General features: G+C 39.9%; 2 protein-coding genes across 5 annotated transcripts in view; both read right to left on the reverse strand.

Moving 5' to 3' along the window:
- Positions 1-6,881, reverse strand: arl5a (ADP-ribosylation factor-like 5A). The gene is made up of 6 exons (XM_067516283.1): positions 6,508-6,881; positions 3,858-3,918; positions 3,580-3,727; positions 3,368-3,451; positions 1,047-1,198; positions 1-639 (listed from the first exon to the last, which is right to left on the reverse strand). Exons 1-6 carry the CDS (start codon positions 6,551-6,553, stop codon positions 591-593), a joined length of 540 nt encoding a protein of 179 aa, XP_067372384.1. The 5' UTR covers positions 6,554-6,881; the 3' UTR covers positions 1-590.
- A 335-nt stretch (positions 6,882-7,216) lies between these two features.
- The window catches only part of cacnb4a (calcium channel, voltage-dependent, beta 4a subunit), a 31,659-nt gene continuing 14,230 nt past the window's right edge, over positions 7,217-24,645 (reverse strand). For 2 of the 4 annotated variants that reach the window (XM_067516278.1, XM_067516280.1), the window contains 12 exons: positions 18,737-18,856; positions 17,545-17,667; positions 16,535-16,662; positions 15,535-15,611; positions 15,327-15,346; positions 13,949-14,029; positions 11,782-11,840; positions 11,592-11,701; positions 11,304-11,455; positions 10,476-10,571; positions 10,173-10,349; positions 7,217-10,016 (listed from right to left, as the gene is read on the reverse strand). In XM_067516278.1, the coding sequence (XP_067372379.1) occupies positions 9,753-10,016; positions 10,173-10,349; positions 10,476-10,571; positions 11,304-11,455; positions 11,592-11,701; positions 11,782-11,840; positions 13,949-14,029; positions 15,327-15,346; positions 15,535-15,611; positions 16,535-16,662; positions 17,545-17,667; positions 18,737-18,856 (1,407 nt within the window). In that variant the 3' untranslated portion in view covers positions 7,217-9,752. Of the gene's footprint in view, positions 10,017-10,172; positions 10,350-10,475; positions 10,572-11,303; positions 11,456-11,591; positions 11,702-11,781; positions 11,841-13,948; positions 14,030-15,326; positions 15,347-15,534; positions 15,615-16,534; positions 16,663-17,544; positions 17,668-18,736; positions 18,857-24,645 lie in introns of all 4 variants that reach the window. The other 2 variants (XM_067516277.1, XM_067516279.1) reach the window with 1 other exon arrangement.

Here is a 24,645-nt window from a genome sequence, read left to right on the forward strand (position 1 = left end):
TTCATCTGAAACAGATAAAAACACTTTATTTCACTGATTATTCATAGGGACTGAAAGTAAGAGGGCATGTTGTGATGTGACCCTCCCTTCTGCATGTTTCAGTCACCATCAACCATAATTGTTTCAACATTCTGCTGCAGGCACCACGTTGAGAGTGAATACTGGGCTGTCCACACAAAGGGCAATTAAAACCACCACAGCCAGTATGGCAATACTGCAAGGCCACCATGGGCAAGACTCACACACAGCTGAAGAATAAGTCCATGTATAGTTCCAAGTTCCTTTGCTGACTTGTAGGTTTAGCTGAAAGGAAAACCGTGCAGAAATTTAAACTTAAATAATCTGAGTCTCTATTGTCCAATGTCTTCCATAAAAGGTCATGTTTCTTGTTCTGAGTTCAGACATCTTTTGTATAATAAATTATAACTGAAGAATATAATGTCCTGGCAGCGATCTGCTCACGTCAGCTTCACAGGAAAGAGGACAGGGTCATACATCAACTGACCTCACCCCCATCCTCATTACAAGCTCATGTCTGGAGGCCGAAAAGCAGAGAGTGAGGCTGCACTCTTGATCAAAGTCAAAGGTCATCATCTCACACGCAGCCTTGACATCATCCACTCAAGGCCCTGGCACAACCTGGAGGTAACCAAGAGATTGGGAGTGTCGCGGGGTAACAGGGATGTGGAAGAGAGAGGGACAGAAATGCAAAAAGACAGGCATTAGGACAAAAGCTCAGTATGTACAGGTGAACATTCTAAGTCATCCAGGTTTGATTATCCAAAGATTGAATCATGTCAACTGGACTTCCTTTTTCTTGGCTAGAAATGTTTCACTACTTATCCAAGTAGCTTCGTGAGTCTTCAGGATGAAGGTCTGAGGAAGTTGTCCTCGGTACCCAGTTGACATAATTCAATCTTTGTCAGACTCAGTATGTACAGTTTATTGCATTGACATGCAAAATAACTTAAAGACAATGACGTAAGCGCATACACAGTGTTCCTCACATTTTTACAAGTTGAGCAAGTGTTAAATAGAGTTCTCACCCCTCCCCAGTGAGCGCGCAGCAGGCCTGGATGTGCCACTGGTGATCTTTAACTGAGGTAAGCTGGAGGCTCTGGGAGATCTCAGCCACAGACATGCAACCTTTCACATCCTGCTTGTTGGCAAAGACCAACAACCCTGCCTTTCTTAAATCCTGGAAAGTAGATAAGAGACATCAAAAAGGAGATGCTATGAAAGATGAATTCTTTATTAAACATCATCAGGACTCACAAACTTAACCTTTATTCACACACATAACTGAAGGGTTTGCACTAGAGCTGAAAATACTGCTGTCATCTCATATTATCGAAGTTTTCTCGCTGACAGGGATCTTAAGCTGGTACACTCATGTTGTGCCTGTGCTAGATGCATCGGTGACTCCATTTCTTTCAGAAACTTTCAGTCCCTGCAGGAATGTTATGTTTATTTTCTCCAGTGGTAGCACAGATTGGCTTTGGGACTTTTCTCATGTGGTTAACTCTACGTATAAACTGATGAACTCTGAAATGGGTTCAGGGTTCCCTTGTATAACCACATTCTTCAATTGTCACTTTATCAGTTAAGCTTATTAGTGGCTCCTCGATGGGTAAGGAAACAAAGACTGCATAGGGAGAAAGACACAATGACTGTGTTTATATGCACTTTTCAAAAAAGAGTTTTTAACTCCAAAAATCTTTCCAAAAAAATTTTTTTTTTTTTCTACAAAAAATTTTTTTTTTTTGGAAAGAAATGCTTTCTCATGTAATCACAAAGAAGTGTACATGAATGTAAAATCTACGTACACATGGACACATGGAGCAAAAGTTTCATCTGATTTCTCCTCGATGCCTCGAAAAAAAACGAAAAGCTATTTATTTAGACCTTGACAAGGCAATTTGTGTCGGTTAAATTTTATGCAGAACTTTAGACTGATATATATAAATTTTTTAAACGAGGCAGCATTGTTCCCATCTGCAGCCTTTTGTTATGCACGTGTGCTGTCGGAGAAAGCTGATAAGAGTTAGCTGATAAGTTATCTGGACACATGGCAGAAAAATCTGCATTCTCCGGGAGAAGTCTACCTTGGGAAATCAGGTTTTCTACCTCAATTTCAGAAACCAGCTTTCCAGTTCACATGACAGTTAAGAAGTCAGCTTCCCTGAGCACAGTAACCTGGTTACTTAAGTCTATGTAAATACACTGAATGAGATAATTGCTCAGACATTGTAGCTGTGTGCTTTTGTGCTTTTGCATTTATGTTTTTATGTGAGTGTGTATGTAAGGATGGCTGGCACCATGTGTTTTGTTTCTTATATTAGGCCAATGTGTGTTTACAGTATGTGTTTTTATCCTTCAAACTCTCCTAATATGATTTATTTTAAACTGGCAAAAAGTAAAAGATGTGTTAATGACCATAATATTTAAATGTATGGGGATGCAAATTTAAACCTAAACCTAACATAGTATTATTAATGCACAGGTCGGACTTGAGTTTAAAGTTTAGTTTTATTCTGATGTTCTAATTTTTGTTTATATTACAATTGATTGCCCTTTTTTGCTCTCGACAACCACTGGGGCTATTAATTTTCCAAAGTTACTAGCTGCTCAGCATTTTCACTGGTCACAATTTTTAAATATTTTCAAATTTGATGAAGATTATTTAAACAAAGTATTGCACCTAAAAAAAAAAAATCAAACAAATAAACAAACAAAAAACCTCTCCTCTTCACTGGCATAATCCTACAATCTACACAGCGCTTCTTTATTGTAAAAGGGAAATAATCCAGTTACAACAAGAGGTGAGGAAATTTCAACTCTAATTAAAATTGTGAGTTAAAAGCATAATGAATAATTTAGTCAGCTGTTTGATTAGCTGCTAAATAGCATCATATGGTTTGCTCCAAAAACAAACAAACAAACAACATCAACTTCAACAAAATCGAAAACATGTCCATTTATACACATGGGTTTTGTTAGAACTTTTATGTGCCACCATATATCTCCTTTGGTTCACATCTCCACCAGGTTCTCAGCAGGGATGTGTTGTTTACAGTGTCACATGTCTTTGGTCCACTAGGCAACAGGCTTCACAATTGACAAATGTGCAAACAATGTGGGCAGGTAATGCTCTCTCTCGCTCTCTCACTCTCTCTAAAGAGAGATATATACGTTTCATATATGTGTGTTGTAGTAATAATATACATAGATGTATATTATTACAAGACACGTATACCTCGAGGAATAATTTACATCTATGACCAATATATGACCAATAAATTAAATAAAAAAATGTGTGATAAAGTAACCTGTAAGTATCATTCTGACTTCTTTTTATGATACTCACTTCGTGTGCTAGCATTCTGTAGAGTTCTTCTTTGGTCACAGAGATCCTTTCTCTGTCTGTACTGTCAACCACCACAATTACAAACTAGTCGAAAAAGATGGAGAGAATTAATTGACCGTTAATAATGACCAATAATGCATAGAGAAGGCATCTCAACTTTAAACACCATATTTGTTCTTGGTTAGCCGTAAGCACACCTGAGCCTTCATTACCTCTGTGTTAGTATAGTATGTATTCCACGATGACCTAAGGGACTCTTGGCCCCCAATGTCCCACATCAGAAAATGTGTATTGTTGACCACAATCTCCTCCACATTGCTGCCAATCGTAGGAGAGGTGTGTACCACCTCATTCATTGAGCTGTAGAAGACAAAAGAGGGGAAAAAAAGGCTTCAGTCTGGCTTATACAAGGAAAACTCATTTTAGTAAATTTATAAATGGACATATAAAGAAGTTTAGTGGAAGTAATACAGAATGTTTGAATACTTACAACTGGTAAAGAATAGTGGTCTTGCCAGCATTGTCCAGACCCACAATAATCACCTTGTGCTCTGAAAAGGATTAAAAGACACTTACAAAGAATTCACACAGCCAACAGTCACATTAGTGTGTAGCTAAGAGCTGGTGACGGACTGATTTATGAGTGTTATGTAAACAGCTGTGAAATGTGGTTAAAAGATGTCAGTTGATGCAGAACTGCATTGAAGGATCCAGACAACGGCCTTTTTTTGTGTTCTACAGTATCCTTCAGTACCGAATTGTGTAGCTTCACACATCCAGCATCACAGAGACATTGTGGTGCTCTGAACAGTGCACTTTCACAGCTACAGATGAGTTGGTGGGTGGTCTTAAGCAAGCTTGTAGAATCAGATTGAACCCAGCAGCAGCTGTGAAAATTGTATTATGTATGCCATCCCTTCAGTCTTTCCCCTCTCACACACACAGTTTTTTTTACTTATGAAAAAGACAACGAGATGTGACAGCTAGGATGAACTGCCTTTTACCTGTTGATGCATTAACGTGATAAATTCTGTATTAAGCTAAATATTAGGATTAGAGTGTCAGACACAGAGTACTTAAGCATGAGGAATCAAACAGTTGGCTGCTTTTCTATACATCTTTTGTAACATAAAAAGCCAGCTGTAATGATCTACAGCACAAAAGGTTCTTTCAAACAGAAAACTTTATTACATCATGTTCCAGATGCACAACATAGAAATCAGATGAGTTGTTATAGGCAAAATGTTAATTAAGGGAAACAGGAACTAGTCAGAGCAGGACCAAGTCCATATTCTTACTTTTTGTTTCTGTTGTGTTTTAAAGTGCGGTTTACTACTTCTTGTTCATGCTTAGTCTATGTGATTTTATTACTTTAAAAGATCTTGTAAATGGCTTTTACAATTTATTTTGGTAAATATTTAAAATTTGCAACTATGCAAACACTTCTATGCGTTGCAGGTCCGTTAAATTACTATGTATAGCTACAGTATTTTGTCACTTTTGATTTGTAGTTAGTAGGCAGCTGGCACTTCAAGTGTGATTAAAACCCCACTAAAGGTAAGGAAATGAAAGCTGCAAACTGAATTTCAGAAGATGTGGGCCTTATCTTTGCAACTTACAGCATATACAAACAGTACCCACATTAGACAACATACTAGACTGGATGCATAGATACAACAGCCAGCAACTACAGCCTCTTTTATCCTTGGAGGATTTTTAGAACTGGAGGAGGTCGGGGCAAAAACATCTTGTCTAGAAAAAAAAAAAGGGTCATGCAGGTGCAAGCTACGCTGCTTGTAGACGTGTTATTTAAAAACAGTTAACATAGTTATGAGCAGTTGGCACAGTAACTACATGGGTTTTTGGAGTCTGTTTTCTGTTTAGATTATTCTGCCATTTCTTATGTTTGGCTTAAATACTTCAATTTCTAGCTGTGTCCAACCGATAGCATAAAAATATATATAGATATTTGCAATGATTATTAAAATGATTTCCATAAACGAATAAATCATCCAATTATTTCCAAACATATGGACACATGGAATAGATAAACTGGAAAATCTGGATTCAAACTGAATTGTGAATTTGGCTGTCTGTCTAGAGTTACAGGCTATACACATCTTGTGTGACACTCTCCAGGTTCCTTTTCTCACAGTGAACAAAATACATGTTTTAGAAATTGGACAGCAACTTTAAATGCTTTAGAACAAATGGAAACCAGCAGCAAATCAACATTGTGGCAGCAGCAAAGTGGCTGTGTATTCCAATGGCTATACCAGTTTATCAGTCATTTAAAAGAGTAATGTTGGCTGCAAGAATCATTTAATTGTCACTGCACATCAAATAGACAGTAAATTTTCTGTTGGCATAATGTATTATTTGTGTCAGCACTTACAGTAGGTGTGTACACACCTGCATCTGGCCTCTCTTACACTTAACAGCTTATTATGCACAATAAGTGAACTCACCAGATGCACTGTAAACTCTGAATAAAAGTATAATGAAGAAGGTCGCAGCAATGGTTGCTGCTAAAATTAGGAAGTTATAGTTATTCCAGGACGTGAAGCAGTGTGCAGAGTTACCTGCATTCCTGACTTTCCAGTGGCAAGGTGATCTGATTACAGGTATCACAACGTCAGTATGATTCACTCTTGAGTCATTCATTGATCCTCGTTGGCCCATGCATTCTGCTGATGTGGCTGACTTCACTGGGCCATGTTTGTGTAACTGCCTCTAGTCACAACACCACTGGAGCAGGCTGAGCACTGGACCGTACGTCGGGAATCACGTTACACAGGTTTCGCGATTGCCCACATCGTTATCCGTTCACTGATTAAAAATCACTAGCGGGGGAACGACTGTGTTTCAACCCGTGAGAGCATAAATAATCGAACACTTGAGTTGGTAGAAAACACTGGGTCTGTCGGAAAACGGCAACATTCTTCGCCAGATAGACACATAAACATTTACACTGGACAACATCATGATAGCAATAGGATTTATTAAATGCCATGAGGAAAGCTGGTTCCCAGGCGAGTATGAACGGAGCACACTTGTCTTTCAAAGAAGGCCTTTTCGAGTCCATTAATTTCCCAAATGTTTCGACGGCTTCATAATATATGCCACGGTGCCATTCTTACCTTGGTGATTAAAAAGCCTCCATAGCTTCGTAAATAGTATTCCCATGGCTGACGATGAGGATTTTGTTGGCCAGCTTGTGAGAATCCGCTGTAACTTAGCCAGCGAGCGTTGATGCTATTCAGCGCTATCAACTTTACCTAGCTAGCTAGCTAGCTAGCTCGGTCACTACACAGACACGGAGCTGTCAAAACTCTTAAGTACCAGCGCCATACTTGCACAAATTAATCTTAATGTTGTTTCCCATAGGGTTTGAATTTCTACGTGACGGCTAATTTCCGTCCAAAATGCTAAACACTGTGGCTGTTAGCTCCTTGACATCAGCTGGCTGTTCAGAAGTGCGCTGAGCGACTAGCTGTCATTGGTGCGCATGCGTACTTGCTCCGTTAATGTGTCTCATTAATACACAGCTAATACAACATTGTATGTATGTTGCAGTATTATATATAATCAAAATATACAGGAAAATATATGTACTACTGCAAACCTTTGGAAAAGCAAATGTAACTCCTTTGAGATTTTTTTAAATAAGCCTTAGGCACTGAAAACCGACATAATTATTTACTGAGTTATTTTGGTTTTGTTTTCATTTCATAAACCATATGATTTAATGAGGTAGCATGTTACAGTTCTGCAGTGCTCGATTTGCATAGACTAAAATGTAAAGAACATGCATGCCTATGTTTCTTGATACAAGTGAAAAAAGTGCTATCCATACAACAGCATGTGGGAAGTTTATTTTCATTACATTTTTAAAATTACAGTGCACACAGAACTAATTAATGTATCATTCTCTCACAGGCAGTATTCAAATCTTTTTTTAAATTGTTTCTTATGCTCCAAAGTTCTGAAACATCAACAATAAAAGCTACTGTATGTGGCAGATAAGAACAGAACTGCCCTTGTCAATCTTTCCTGTATAACTGAAGCACAATGAGATTTCTGGCTAAAAAATTGGAAAACATATTTTTATTTACACAATGCAAGGATATCTGAAGATTGAATCATGTCAACTGGACTTCTTTTTCTTGGTTAGAAACGTTTTGCTACTTATCTAAGCAGCTTCTTCAGTCTGAATACAGCGGCTAGGGAACCCAGTTATAACCTCCAGAGTAGGCCTTTGTTCCACCCTGGCCTAAATAGACTCATTAAGGTGGGAGGTGGGAACAGGGTGGATTCATCAAGATGTAACAATTATGACCCTGGTGGATGTGTGAAGTGGTCTGAATCTTCACACATCCATCTTTCATCCATCTTGGGTGAAAGATTACAACCCTACCCCAATTACAACTCTAACCCCAAGAGCCCCTAAGATGGGGGTTGTTAGGTGTTGATGAGTGAAGTGGACGGATGGTGATGGATGAAAGGGCAGCATGAAAAATGGGAGACAGGTTGTGCCTGACACATCCTCCTGTGTTGAGAGAAGGATTCTCCATGTGAACATAAATCGCTTCACGCACTCTTCTCTCATACTATGTATTCTCTGTCCAAAATGTGGACATTATCATCCTCAAACGAGTGTCCTTTGACCTTCAGATGTAGGCACACTGCTGATTCTGGTCCTGAGGAGTCGCTTCTCCTGTGCTGGGCCATCCTCTTGTGTAGAAGCTGTTTGGTTTCTCCAATGTAAAGATCTGAGCGTTCTTCACTTCACTGGACTGCATACACCACGTTGCTCTTTTGAGCTGTCCTCAGGTTTTTGATGTACTTTATTCAGTCTGAAGAAGCTGCTTGGATACGTAGCGAAACATTTCTAACCAAAAAAAATAATAAGTCCAGATGACACGATTCAATCTCACGATAACCAAACCTAGATGACTGAGAATCTTCACCGACACAATACAAGGATATGTCACTAAAAGTTAATGATATATTAATCCTGTATTAGCTGTCAACATACAAGTGAATTTATTGGATTATTTGCCTTACATTTAAACAAAACTATAATGTAAAATATACGGCTAACGCATCGCAGCCTTGCCCAAGTGCTTTCTTATTAGGAGTCTAATGAAACTCAAACTGAACACAATGAAACTTCAGGAGGGAGCCAGTTTAAATTACTGCTTTATGTTATCTTTAAAAATTAGGGGTGATGGAAAGAATATTTTTAGTAGATGATGGAAAATGTATGAAAAGGCTTTGAAAGAAGAAATATACGGAATTCAATTTCATTAACTGAATTTTTAGACTGTACACATTTGGAAGCCCTCAGTAAAAATCATTCACTATAATCTTTCAATTTCAAATGATGTCCCGTCAAACACACGGCAGACAACAGTAGAGGATAAATGTATGGCATATAAAAAACATGCTGGCATGACCCTTATATTAATAATTTTGCAGTTAAAAGTAAATGATTAAATCTTGTACCAATAATTGACTCCCCATCAGATGGGCAAACACATAAAAGCTACATCTGTCAGCGCGCTTCTAGGTCTGAATGACCTCTCATTCCTGAGGTTTGAACTTTGTAACAATATCTGCATGATTTTAGTTGATTTTTTCAGTTTTAATATTGTTAACTACAAAAAAAAATTGGGCACAGGGAGCTACCATATGAACCCCGAAGAGCAAACAACACCACCGCCCATGTAACTAAACAAACAAACAAACAAATAAATGTTTAAAACTCTGGATTTGGGAACAGGCTTCCACAAGATCGATTACACTGAGGACAATGGCAAATACATTTGAGGAGCATTAAAGACTCATTGTATTCTGCTTGTACCAGTTTCTGAATGCGTGCAAACTGTTTCTGTGCTGATCATCACCACTAGATGCTCTCGCTGTCTGGCACTGAATTGAAGCAGGCAGTGACCTGTAATTACAGTCCTGGCTGGATGCTACAGTAACAGCTGAGATGGTGGGAAGGGTCCTGAAGAGCACACATTGTCTTCTGCCAGTGTACTTCAATCACAAGCCACGTCTGGGGTGTACTCTTATCAGGTCCAGGTTAAGGATTCCATTTACAACTTCTCTGCTCTTGTGCTACGTTCATATACACTCCCTTCCCGTGTTCACAACAAAGCAAGAGCAGGATTCTTAATTTTTAAGGTTCAAGTGCCTATTTGGCAGTTGCCTAGGCCAAAGAGAATATGAGGTACTACACATCAATACAAGATTGTACAAGACAGTCCAACGGAGTGTAGTAGTTTCACCATGTTATAGAAAAGCTGCCTCAACTCTTAGGTCCATGGCGGTTGTTCAGAGAGAGGCAGGCCCACGCTTTGTTTACTGAGGCCGCAGTTTAAAGGCGGTGCCTGGATTCCTGGCTGTAGCCCCCTGGCGATCCTCGGTTACGATGAGGCTTGTAAGAGTCCTGGTAGGGATCCTGGTAGTCCTCCTCCATCAGAGGCGAGTGGTCCCGACTGTGCTGTGAGCCTGAGGACAGACGGTTGCGATTCTTCCGTGCCCGTTCGTTATGGTAGTTCTCATCAGCAGGCATCAGGCTGCGACGTTGTACCTGTGAATTGTCTGTTGTTGTGTGATTGCTGTTCCTGTTTCTTTGGGCCTGTTGAAGGGAGGACAGACTGATTCTGTTTAACACAACATTTACCGCGACAGCTGAGTAGAATAAGTATGATGAACTTTGCATGTTAGGATTCAAAAAAGCAAATGCTGTGACTTCAGACTTAAAAATAACTTTTTGTCTATTTCACATGTTCACCTGAATGGCAGCTGGATAAGGAGAGAGAGCAGTGGAGCCCAGATTGCGTCCCAGCAGGGGATTGAGTGGTGTGCTAAGTGAAGTGTGTGTGGCACGCCAGTACGCCTCCAGGTACTCTGCCAGGTGTTCACATGCATCCTCCAGCTGGTTCTCATCCAGAATAATGTCAAACATCTCCTGAGGTTGTAAAGGAGGAGAGGAAAGTGTAGCTACTGCTGCTGAATATGGATTTCTTTTGCATGTTTCACACCCAACTAAACGGTTGCTTTTCCTACATTTAAAAGGATGTTTAAAGTTACTCACTGAAGGACATTGCGCCAGTTTTTCAGCTGCAACAAGCTGCACATTCAAGTGTTTACTTTGAGATTTCCCCCTCGATTTGATCAACCGCTGCAGGACCTGTGGGAAGCACACAACAGTTGATGAACACAAGGAAACAGCTCCAGTTATGCAAAGAACTACAAAGACCTACTTCTAAGTAAAAAGGCCACACTATTTCCTTTACTCTGTCTCTGTCTCTGATGACTTTCTGTTTTGCTGTGATTTCAAAGTGCACTCTAAACAGCACAGGTGCAAGTGTGCAAGCTTGGGAGACAAGTTTAAGCTTCCAGAATGACACTCTAACACAAGTAATAACATGCCTGTCACTTTTCCCATAGGTAAAACTGCAAGTGTGACAGTCATGCGTTCTGCTTCAGATTTCCCCTCACTGCTTGGTTAGGTTCTCTCATATTTCACACTGAAATGTAAATATCAAGGCATCGAAGCTGAAGCTGTCTCTGAGAGCATTTGTATTACTTTTAAATATCAACTGTAAGGTTAGTAGTTTGTGCCCTGACTCCCCCTGGTCATATGTGAGAGAGCAAGACATTGAACCCCCAACCTCAGCTGCTGAGGTTGCAATGGGCAGTGCACATTTGAGCAACTGTCCTAAAACCAGTAAAATTGGGGAGGTTTGCATCTGGTGATAAAAAAAAAAAAATACTGACATGTGGACCACATGAACTGCTGTGGTGACCGCGAGCTTACAGGATAAGCTGAAGGGAAAATATCGACAACGCGGTATGCTGCTGGGAGGAAGCAGTAAAGGTGAAAATCGACACTATCTAGCATCTCAGCCTTCAATCTTACCTTAGGCGAGGACACTTTAACGTGGACAATAATGGGTGCTAATGAGGTCTTGATGAGCTGTGCTGGATGGTTAATGGTGTCTGCATCCAACACAACCAGCTGCAGAGACCTGGCAAGCTCGAAGATCCTTTCTATTTCACTCTGGACCTCCGCTACAACAACACAATAACATATACAGCAGCAGAACATCTATGAAGCAATTACACAAAAAAAACCCACAAAAAAAACGTAAACACCTACAGTACAAGACATGCACATCATTGAGTGAGACAGTTCCTGTAGCTTTACCAAGGCTGGAGCGCGTGTTGGATCTCTCAATGATGGCCCTCTTACTGGGGTTGTTTAGTACTGACCTCTTGGCCAACGATATGTCTGCTGTCACTCTTGTAATGGATATCCTGCAACAATACAAACCATACATGTTGAACAGAGAAAAGCAAACTGAACTGAAAGATGATCTTTCGCTTTGACTGCTCACCTCCCATCAAACCTGTGCTTGAGGAAGTCAAACAACGCCTTCTGCATCATATCCGTCACCTAGGTTGAGGAATGGTGGAGAAAGCAGAGCGATGAGACGAAAAGGGAAGAGGAAGAGAGCGGAGCATGTCAAGCAAGTTATGAATACACTAAAGAGATAGACAGCGTCAACATCCCTATGCATTCTTAGTGAATATGCTATGAAGAAGCAAACAACTGGACTCTTATTATTCATTCTGATGCTGTTCACGCAGGTTGCTGCTGAGCTGGGTCTGTAAATTACACACTTGATCAAGCAGTTTGTCTACAGTGAGCATAGTGGCTTTGTGCTGAACAAACGTTTGCCACATTAAATAAAGTTATTAGGAGCTACAATGAAAGGCCAATGCTCAGGTGATAAATTGGGGCAATCACACTACGCAGCCTCCAATGAATGTTTGGCTGATGAATGTGAGTGGCACTCTGAGGCCTTGAACTGAAACAGAAATGTGAGGATTTCTGAGCAGAGGTAGTCGCTTCTGTTCATTCTGTTGATTTAAGGCCATAAATACATGGATACGTGATTCCAAACAGGCAACGCTGTGCCAGCTGTCACGCTGATTCGCTCAATGAGTTTGGCAGTGACAGAGTGTTGACAGCGGCTTCATGTCCTTTGAGCTAAAACACAGAGCAGTTGTCAGATGAAAAATTGCAGTATCGACTGCTATTTTATGTGTCCAAATCAACTGGACAGCAGTGGAAAGTAACTAACTCCACATACTCAAGCTGTTTTATGCTAATTCAGAGAGATATATTTTACTCCTCTGCATTTATCTGATAACTAAAGCTTTCAAATTACTTCTAGGATCAAAATTTGATCAGTTTATAAATTATGATATACCATTATGGATCAAACAACTAAATAGTTTATAAAGTAGACACTTTTCAGCTCAACCAGATGCAACATTAAAATGTTGTTTGTACACATATTATGTTAGTATTAATGCTCCAATACCTACAGTAGTAATGTAACACCATCAAGAATCATTTGGCTGCAAAATTTGCATTTACAATGTGCAATCAGAACTTAAGCACCATTTCAAATGCACAGTTTGTTTCTTGATTCCTAATGAATGATTTGGGGTATTACTAAATAAAATAATTATTTAAAATATAGCATTTGATACTTCCTCTACTGCTCCTCTACTACTGCAACTGCAAGTTTGATATAATGCATGACGTGATGCTTATTCATTACCTAATTTTTGATAAAGGTAACATTGGCGGAAAAAAAAAACATCACTAAACACATCAAATCATGTTGATCAGAGGCTTTATTACTTGAAGAATTGATTTGGCTTCTGTTGCTGTGGCAACCAATAAAATGTAAAGATGTCTGAGGTAATTAATAGCTAAGATGTGTTCTTCTTAAGGAAACACAACATGCTGTTTAGCAACTCGTCTCTAATAAAGAATGAGGATAATTTCATCTTCAGTACACATTATTCTCTGTTTCTAATTTCAAAACATGCTCCACTTTTTCATACTGGTGCAGTTCAACCAGATGGTTGTTACCACGGCAACACCAGAAAGGGAGGTGAGGACAGTGATTCCATGACAACTGACTCCAGCTCCCACCTGCCACCCCCTCCTTGGCCTTCTTTATTGCTTGTCTTTTCACTGGTAACTGATAATCAATGAGAAGTTCCACTTTAAATTCCAGAGGGATTAGTCAAAACCAACAAGATGGTGCAACTAAAGGCGTGAGTCAGCTCGGTCTTTGGTGCTAAGGCGGACTACACTGTGGACAGGTTTTATTACAGGGCTGACAAAATTACATTGATACAGTAACAGGTTTAGGGCTAACAATTAATCTAACTAACCTAGCATGTCTTTGGGCTATGGGTGGAAACCAGAGTACCTGAAGGAAAGCACACAGGGAGCATGCAAACGCCTCAATGAAAAGCCTTAGCCAGCTTTGTTGTATCAAATGAAGCTAAAAGCAAATGTTACTTACTCACTCACTATACAAACACACTCACCTTGAGCTTATACAAAAATATAGTAAATGTCTTTGTGCCATTTAATGCATTTAAATTACTAGGAATAGAAAACAGCTTTCTAGTTTCAGCTGTGGGTGTGAAGAAGAGGATGAATCAGATGGCTTTAGGAGCAGCAGTGTGTCCTACCTCATAACCTTTTAGGGAGGGTCCCACCAGGACAACAGGCCTCATGGAGGGAACCACGTCATACGGGGGGATGTGCTCAGCCTGGAGAAAAGTGAGAACATGCAGTCAAGCTTTGATATTATAAACAAGTGTCACCTACGAGTAGTCGATAACGCTCCATTTCCTACATGAAATATCAAAATGTATCTACACCAATAATTTAAGCAGTAGAAATGTTATTGCGCTCACGGACCACAACCTCTTGGTAGTGCATTCGATTCAGATGCACCAACTACTCAATGTAATACAACCTAAAGCCTTCATGCACATATTTAGTCCAGGCGTGTTGAATTCGGTTAGTGGTTTAAGGGAATATGGCCTTAGTTGGAATAAAATCAAAGCCTGGTCCACAATGTAAACATGTATCCAATAAAATACTTCCATGTCTTGTCTACCACTGCTGAGATTTATTGTGAATATGACCAGAACTACAGTAAAGCACATAGCCAGATTTTGTCAATAAAATATATGTTTTACTACAAAGTAAAATTTTCAGAAGAACACAGTTGGCTTAAAAAAACAATGACTTGATTTATTGACACATACATTGTAGTAAAATCGCTGGTACATCTGCTCCAACAATGATAAATTTAATAAATAGTCCAATTTTTTAAAATATTTTTATCACATTTTGAATGTAAACAAAGAGGACGCATACAACTGCGGTAGCATTTACCAGAGGCAGACTTCGAATAAGTGTGGGAAGAGCCACAATAACGTGTTCATTCATCTTCTGTATGTGTCAGAAATCGGGTGTTCACAAATACTACACAGTCTGCATCTGTCAAAACAGAAATTGGACAAGATGTCCAACATGTTTTGGAACTGCCCATTACTGGTTATCTACTGGAGCGAAATCTTTCCATCTCTGTCTGAGGTGGCAAACAAAACTACTCAAACCAGATCCAATTCTGGCTGGCGTGAAAGCCGGTGACACTGAGTTGTCAGCTAACCGTTATAATTAGATCTCTTTTGTTAACACTGTTAGTACATACAGGGATTCTATTAAACTACAAGCAGAAGAACCCACCAACACACTTGGCAGCATTAAAAAACACGATGTGACAAAAACGAATAATTAAATTTACAACAAGTGAGAATATGCTGATATTTGACATGGCAACCTTTTAAGCACACAATCTGTTGTTGATAATAAAGCCTCCTATGGTATCGTTCTTTCATGTATGTCCTACTATATTTAATTATTTGGGATTATATACTGTAGTACCAATATTTGTCATTTTTTGTCTGTATTAAAGCTACAATTTCTATAGTATTTGGCCGTTAAAAGTGTGATAATTATATTTGAAACATGAAAATAATAATGCACCCTACTCACCACTTTCTGTTTCTGCTTTCCTGAAAAATAAAGGAACACTCAAGTAAGTCAGTAAGTGCATACTTGTCTGGGATCAAAATATCACAGAAGGTGAATAAATACTCACAAATACAAAGATGTTACAGAGACATACAGTACAATTCCCTCTAGGAATCTGACCGCAGTGTTTACGCTCACAGCTAAATGGACTTGTGTGTTTGGGACCAACCTGCAGAGTTTGGGTTTGGCTTGAATGTTCCCGACACCATTTCTCCAAGACTGGAGGAGGAATTCCCACTGGATTTACTGCTACATTGATAAGAGAGGATAGAAGGAGGATTGTGTTAATGTGAAATCCAGCAAGAAGTCATCAGTCAAACACTAGCAGCCCCTAGGAAACAGACAAACACACAGAATGTCTTCACACTACAAAATAGATAAAGACAGGAAATATTGTTTGTGTTTTCTTGGATGGATAGAGCCTATTAGAAGTGCTGATTTCCCTCCTCAGCTCCTCTCGCATACGTACTGGCCTGTTTTGTTGGATTCCGTTGCCAGATTGTCTTGTACCATGAGCCTCCTACATGTTTTGCTTGTCATGGGCTTTGGTTTTATGCCATCCTGTTTTGCTACATGCCTGCCTCACCTGTAGCTGTTACCTGCCATTCTACCTGACAATATGCTCTACCTACCATATGTTGAGTTAGCAATGAGCTACGAGACATTAAGGTAAACAAATATGGAAAATAACTAATACAACGAAAGGATATACTGCATTGGAATGAATCATATTTATTTACATGAATAAAAGCTCCAGTGTGCTTTTATTCCCGAGGCTACAGACTTGTTGTAATTGATTCCAAACCCAAAAATGAATTTACTCAAGGTGACATCTTTTCCTATAATAACTGTAATTGAAGAAAGATGATGGCATTTAGCTTTTCTTATTTTCCTGTTTACTCTAACTGATAGAAAAGTCTCTGCTGGCCACAGTCCAGACACACCTCTGACAGTCTGGGCCACACAACATAACTTGGCTTTCTTCCACCTGACTTCCTCCCTCGCTGCCGGCTCTACTCATATCTAAAGTGGCTCACTCCTTGACAGGTGAATCCCTCCAAGCTATTCCATTGATCCCTTTTGATCCACGTGTCTTCTCTACAAAATCTGCTACCGCGTCTACATACTCTCATGCAGCGGTTCTCATGGGGTCCACTTCTACTACTCACCCATGGAATCGCCCTCTCTTCTGCTCCTGCTGAAGTCGAATGTTTTCCAGCTTCAGGGGGCTGGGGATGAAGCCGATGTCACAGCCCTCCTTCACCAGGCGGCCAATCCACCAGTCATTGTTGTACTTCTGTTAAATTAAGAGATAAAAATTAAAGAGCACATGTCAGGAAGCACAATATGGATAGAAAATGATGACTGAAGATGAAGAGAGACAAGAATATTTTTTAGAATTTCTCGTAATGTTTTTTGAATGAATTCCAATTAAGATAATGATCCAGGAAATTCCCATTTAAAAGACAAAATATCTTTAACTTAGCACTGCAATATTTAACAGCTTTATGTGAAAATACACCTGCCTTAAGAGGAGAGAAGTTTAATAAAAGGCTGACTTGTTAAAGACTGTTAGATACTAAAGTCTCATTAATTTCCCAAGTAAGAAACAAAAAGGTGAAATCCAATTGTGGCTTCCATTTGTCATAAAAACGATACCATCACTTCAATCTGCAGTAGGGCAACAACCTAAATTGCATTGCCAGATTTATAAAGAACATCCTTCAGTGGGACATTCTGCAGCAGGTGGTTTGAAAAAACTGTGTGCGCACCTGCACCTGTTTATTGAATGATGAAGATAAATAAAAGCTACTTACCAATTAATACTGGACAATATTGTACAAGTAGTGAGGCCACTAATGACGTAATGTGAAGCCAACTACCATCACTTTGTTTATCTGCAGTTTAGTACAGCAAAACCTCACTAGTTTTGGATTTTAGGACTAAAATATACTATTTTATTGGACCGTTGTCATTAAATTGAGGTGAAATTTTGTAAGTCATGAAACAGAAATCGCATACAAGTTCCAACAAATGACAAAATCTACAAAATATACAATAGCTGGTATAAAACTATCCACAGTACATGTTTAAAAACTAGACTGAGCAGACTAAATTTAATCTTTAATATAGTACCATAGAGTAGGTTACATAGAGCTGGATGGTGGCTCAGATGTACCTCTTTGATGTGGAGGAAGTCCTTGGCATCAAAAGAAACAGCCGTGCCACCAACAGGAACATCCTCATCCAGCGCACCACAGTAGCTGACATTAGTCCTCACAGCAAACGCCACTGATTTAGTCTGTAAGACAGAAGGGAGGAAAAATTCATCACAGCAATGACGTAGCAACATGAGTGGTGATAGGTGAATGGAATTACAAACCCCTTTAGTCTATTACAGCATTAAAAAATATAAAATCGATCAATTTTAATTAGGAAATTGCTCATAACATGAGCAGAGAGTTATTACAGTGCTCATGAAGCTCCAGCATCGTACAGAGATTCTGCAGTGGTGGGTGGGGTTGGGAGCTGCTATACAGATGCTATTTCAGACCTCCTGACACAGGTAGCTGCCAGAAATCAGCAGGGGCAATAAGTTAATGGCTCAGTGGTAGTGCATATTGCTGGGATGCAGAAGGCAATGGGTTCGAATCCTAGCCCACCAGGTGTGGCCCCAAAATGGGAGGGATGCGCCAGGAAGGGCAGCCGGCGTAAAAACACATGCCAAAGTGTGTTTTTGTGGTGATCTTACTACAAAGCTGCAAAGAGCCAGAGTTCTTCTTAACACTGCTGGTGTTTGCTAATAGTACTATTAGATACATTTACTGTAGCTCTACCACCACTACAGAATAATAATTATAGTATTAGTAATAAAAACTACCAGATAAAACCGGGTATTTTTGTCTAATGAAGTTACTAAGATTTCCAACAAAACCAAGACACATTTTGTGTTACTCTAGAGTCCTGCTTACTGCAAAAGTCTGAAGATTTTTTTACAGAAGATGTTCAAATGTCAGTGTATGGAATAGACAGGTGTAAAGTCAGTGAATCAAAACAAGTCTTTCCCAAAACTCAAAATACAATATAAACTGCCTGCATTACTTTGTTTTCTTTTGAGGAAAATGGAATATGTGGTTACTCAAATCATAGATACGTGTTTTCACCCCAACAAAAAATAATAGTGATAAATCTACTTTGTAAGTGTTTAGCCTAGTGTCATCAGAAATAAGAAATCCATCCTAAAACTACAGAACAGGTGTGAACATGTCATGTCTTAACTGCTGGAGATTATCTGTGATTATCTGTGTTCTGATGTAATATACTGGACACTGCGAAGCTCTGTCCTGTAAATAGCTCCCAGCCAATCTGACCTTTGCCCTCTCGAGCTGAACCGTGGCCTGCTGCTCCCTCTCCTGCCGACCACCCTCCTTCTCCTCTTCCAGGGACACATCCGAGTCAGACGGTCGGCTTGTGTAGGAATCAGCTGAGCCCTGGTGGAAAACGGGACGCAGACGATTAACATGTTAGAAAAGGAGGAACACAAAGTGACAACTTTCTTTATGTGATGCAGATTCAATTCATAGAAATGATAATCAACAACTGTAATGCATAATTTGATACGTCCTACTTATAAGGAACACATTTAAATGCTAAATAATGCAATTAGATGCAGAACATAATATGAGCCTGTGTCTTAAACCTCAGAGACCAAGCAAATGAAGGAGTGGGAGGTTACAGAAACCCAGGTGTGTGTGTGTGTTTGTGTGTGTGTGACATGACTAGATGTATTCCTCTCTGTACAGGATCAAAGGCTGACAGATTAAAGATGGAGAACCGGCTGGAAAGCAAAGCTTCAGCAAGATGGTGTTTTTACAGATAAAATTAGCAGCTCCACGGGAAGACACAGTACTCTGTTGTTGGGATGTTAACACAATAAGGATGTGGACTTAACCACAGATACAGATTTACGACAGCCTAAATAAAATGTCCTATTAAAGTGTTGTTCAACCACAAGCCTCCGAAACAGCTTCACTGATCTTTGGCATAGATTATGTCCTCCAAGTCTCTGAGCTCTACTGAAGGGATGAACGTCACCATCTTTCTTTATGTCTATGTCTGAAAACATTTTGGTCATTTATAATTATTGGTTGTACTGTATCTAGGACTCAGTGGGTGTTCTGACCCCCTAACTATTCAGTCCCATAGTATCACTATCACTGGTGTCATCTCCTACCTAACTCACCCAGTCCCATACTGTACTTATTATTTTTATTAATGACACGGTTAGAGGAGCAGTAAAAAGGCCCACCCACTACTTCAAGGCAGAGAAAGACAGACCGAGAGAGAGGAAGAAATAGTGATCCAGAGAGACAACATCTTTATGACCGACTAGCTGAGGAAAATGTACAAACATAAACAGAAGCAACAGTGGATGCACAGACAGGCAACCGGAGAGCGAGTTTCTCCTCAGTGGAGAGAATTATTGCGGGGCCACTATGGTCTCAAGGCTCCAGCATCGTATGCAGCGAGTTGTCCACCCTGCAGTAAAGGGTTGGCGCTGGTGAGGAAAGGCTATTTTAGACCCCCTGATGGAGGCATAAGCAGTGATGATCACACCATATCTACTGTGCAGCACACAACAGGAGCATAACTCTGTGCTGACTTTAAAATTTCACCTTAGGTAGATAAAATAAAAAGAAACAAAGCAGCAAACGCAATGTTAACGTCAGCTTAATATCACAAGTATCATTATAAATTCAATGCTTTGACGTACAGTTCTTTTCAGCATTTTGTATTTAAACTGTTATGAATCTGTACTCGCATTGAAATAAAACATAAAAAAACCCACCTCTCAATTCCCTACAGGCTCCACAAACCAAATATTGAATACGATCGACAACATTTCTAAAGTTGTTTCAATTATACAGCATAAACTAAACACCCTAACCTTCATGTATTGCAGTGCCGATGTATTTTATGACAAATGAGTGTATACGCAAATGTCACCCTCACAATATTTTACAATGGCACATATGCGCATTGAGCAAAAATCATTTGACTTTGCCGACGCCCTCGAAACACATGAGCAGGGTGAATGTGTCAGTGAAATGCTACTTCCTCCTGAGCGTGAAATGAAAGGCACACGCACGCTTGAGTAGGGCCTTGTGAGTGGATCCCTGGCTAATGGACCTGTACTATAGATCCATCAATCCAACATTTTCAAACACACTGCTGACTTAGAGTACGCTCACATTGTCCACACACAGCGATGGTGCATGTGTAGCCATCTTGGCTCTGAGGACTTCACCTTTGGCAGACCATTACTGTAGCTGTTTGTGCTCCCATGTGGGATATCTGGCCTCAGGTCCAATTTGTTACAACTGCCTCAAGTAATAAGGGCTCTGTGTGTTATGTACAGTGGAGCTGTACACATAAAAGTGGCATTTGAGTTTTTTTCTTTAATGCATCACAATAATGAACAGGTACAAATGGCCGTTCTGCAAACTGCTGCAACAAACAGAGGGTTCATAATTCAATTTGCAAAAATAGTAAATGACACAGTATATGTCACTGCAAGGCATTTTAAAAACAGTAGCATTCCTATGCTTTACCAGTACATCCAAACGGAAATTTGAAATACATGATTATGCTGTTGTTATTGCAACTGTAATAATCAGTTGATTAATCATTTTTGAGAGGGGTTTCTGCCTTTACTGAATAGATCCAAGTTAAGAACTGCTAGGAAACAGAGGAGAGAGATGGGGTGGAGATGCAAATGTCCCCAGTACTGCAGTTACATGACATGCACCTTATCCATTTTTTTTTTTTTTTTTGCAGTTTTGGGCTGATTGTAGAACAAAACAAGATTGCTTTATGACACTGTGATGGGCAAGCTAAACTTGTTTTGGCACGTTTTTATAGACCTGCTTTCCCAGACCTAATTAGTGTTAACATACTGGTTGGTTTTAAACTCCCGATTGCATGTGTTGTCTACACCTGTCCTCAACTGATGTACTTGCAGAAGCATAGAACAACAACGTACTGAACAACAATTAATAGCTTAACTTTAATTTATTGTAATTGACTTCCACGTAGGTTAAGCACATCACAGCCTCATTTTTCACTCCTTCACTGTGTTAAAATCACTATATAAACAGTGGAGGTCTGCTCCATAGGCAAAGAGCAACAAGCTCTCTGGGGGCCAAAAGCTAGTTAACTGCTCATGCTTTCATGTACAGGCTCAGGCAGTGCATTGTGAATTGTGGCCAGAAGGCTGCCAAACAAAACATCACCCCCCAGGGTCAGGACTAGAGAATCCCTTTGTCACCAACGAGAAATGAAAGGAAGGTCTGAACGATGAGAATGAGCATGGCTGTTGCTACAGCAGCATCCACCACTGACACCAGTATCCTCAGTGATTCATTGGCCACACGGTGTGTGTAACCTGCCTGTCTGTTGCATTTTCTAAGATTCTTTGGTTGCCAGTCCGTCCGCCTCTATCTGTCAGTCAGTCCAAACATATTTGTTGGCCAGCTTCTCTTGCCTTCTATTTGCAGCGACAACAAAATCATTTTCAAAGGCATTATAGAAACACAGGAGTACTGCCATTTTCCAACTGCCCATCCATATCAAACTTATATTTAGTGGCTTGAACAGGGTGCATTATATAAAGCTGCACAGTGCAAAAGCCATGACATGAACCATGACAAAATACATGAATATGTTCATCAATTTTAATGACTTTTATCCTTTTAACTGCAACCATCAAAGCAGTAGTCTCTGGGTGACACACATTAAGAGCGGAATTACAGCACTCTGTACTGCTTACTACAAACATGGTTTTCTATTATTTTAGAAACCACCGGCCACCAAGAAGGAGACGAGCTAACACATTGTTGTCTTACTGTTAAGAATGTGTCCTGTTTTGCTTCAGTAATAAAAAGCTTTTTCAGCAACAGGAGGAACGTTTTATTTTCAGTTGTGCAAAAGAGTGAGCTTTGCTACGATGACAAAAGGCATGTTTGGAAGGCTGAAGGTGAGGCCATGAAGAAGAACATACCTACCGTGCCTACTGTTAGGAACGGTGGGGGTGGCATCATGCTCTCAGGCTGGACCTGGTGCACTGTACAGAATAGATGGAGGGATTACCTCAGAATTCTTCGGCATAAACCTCGAACTATCCTCTAGATGGTTAAAACTTCAAACTAACACAAAAATGTGTACCCTGTGCTTACAGCAAATGTCAGGTCTGTGCTAGAAAAGCAGTAAATGTAATTGAGCTCCAACAATTCTGCCAAGACGAGCGGGCAAATATCCAAACCGAGTTCTGCCAGAAGCTTGTTCATTGCTAATAAAAGGTAAAACCTGCTGAGGGACAGGTTTCATGTGCTGTGTAGTTTAGACCCTGTTTGTGTAATTTCGAGCCCCAAAATATCAAACTCTCTGCTTCACATTTTTTAAGGGTTTTGTCCAGTCCCTCAGAAAAAAAAGAAATAATTTTCTTTGTGTACTGTATTTAGCTTTATATACTACAGTAAACGCCAATTTCAAAGAGGTTGTGACAGTGTATAAAATGTAAATAAAAACAGAATGCAATGATATGCAAATCTCCTCAACCCATATTTTATTCACCATAGAACAAAAACAACATTGAGATGTTGAAACTGAGACATTTTAGCATTTCATGGAAAACATTAGCTAACTTTGAATTTATGTCACCGACACATCTCCAAAAAGTTGGAACAGGGCGATGCTTACTATTGTAGCATCCCCTCTTCTTTTAACAACTGCCTGCTTGGAAGTGAGGAGACCAGTTGCTAGAGTTTCAGGAGAGGAATATTGTTCTGGCTAGAATCCTGGGCCTTTGTTGCTAGATTCTCTGTTTTATGATGCACCAAATGTTTTCCATAGTGAAAGGTCTGGACTGCATGCAGGGCAGTTCAGCACCTGGACTCTTCTCCAATGAAGCCATGCTATTGTGATGGAGGCAGGATGTGGTTTAGCACTGTCTTGCTGAAATAGGCAAGGACTTCCCTGAAGGAAACGTTGTCTCGATGGGAGCGTATGTTGCTCTAAAACATCTATGTACTTTTCAGCATTGATGGTGTCTTTCCAGATGTGTAAGCTGCCCACACCACAGGCACTAATGCACCTCCATACCATAAGAGATGCAGGCTTCTGTCCAATGATAACAAGCTGGATGGTCCCTCTCCTCTTCGAAAAACACAGCCTCATGCTTTTCAAAGAGAATTTAAAATTTTAATTGATCTGACCACAGAACAGTTTTCCATTTTGCCTCAGACCATTTTCAATGAGCTTTGGAACACTCCTCAGTTTCAACACCTGATATGTTGTTTATGTTCTATTGTGAATAAAATATGGGTTGATCATCATTGCATTCTGTTTTTATTTAGGTTTTACATATCCTCCCAACTTTTTGAATTGGGGTTGTACATTTGATGGCATTCTGTGTAGATGGTTGGCTATCGTAAAGCTGTAAAAATCCTCATAAATGTTCCACTAATTAAAACTTGGTGATGCTTTGTGCTGTCAAACTAGTTTGTCTCTGGCTCGTCAGGTTGAGTTCATTCTGCTATCACGTCCACTTTAAGGTACAGCCAGCTGGCGGACATATGGACTCCTGCAAACTCAGCTAAATGAGGTGAAAAATGGGCCTCAGCACAAATGTTTATCTAACAGATAAAGGCACAGTCTGTCGGCTTCGTGAATGCTGTCACATACTGTACTCTGTCCAACACAAGCCATTAAAGGCATCCATCCCTCTAAGTAAAAGGGGTTACAGAGGTACATGCACAGTGTTAGACATGAAGCTTCAGTCATCTCAACATTTACCTAGAGTTGGTCATTCCTGCGAGCAACGGATCCATAAGGCCAAGTTATAATACTGCAATTATGGAAAACGCTAATGAGGTGATGTTCGGGGCAATATACCTTTTCACCGTCAGTTTGGATGGTTTGGATGATTTGGTTTCCCATTCCTGTTTCAACATGTTGTTTTTAGTTTTTGTTTTTATTTACAATGATAATAAAAATCATCTTGAATCATGTGGACACAGCTGGAACAATGTGGGCCTGTGCTAAAAAAAATCAAGCACACGGGAGCAGGTTAGTGCTTACAGTACAAAGGGTTGCTGGACATCTCTGGCTTCATCAGCCACTTTAACAGCAGAACTGATCCCCAGTTGCATTTTGTGTCATGATCTGCCATTTACATGCTCTAATAAAGTGACAGAGGAATGTGTTTTTGACAAACAGCCTG

The sequence above is a fragment of the Channa argus genome, chromosome 9 (genome assembly GCF_033026475.1).
Source record: "Channa argus isolate prfri chromosome 9, Channa argus male v1.0, whole genome shotgun sequence".
Lineage (NCBI taxonomy): Eukaryota > Metazoa > Chordata > Actinopteri > Anabantiformes > Channidae > Channa > Channa argus.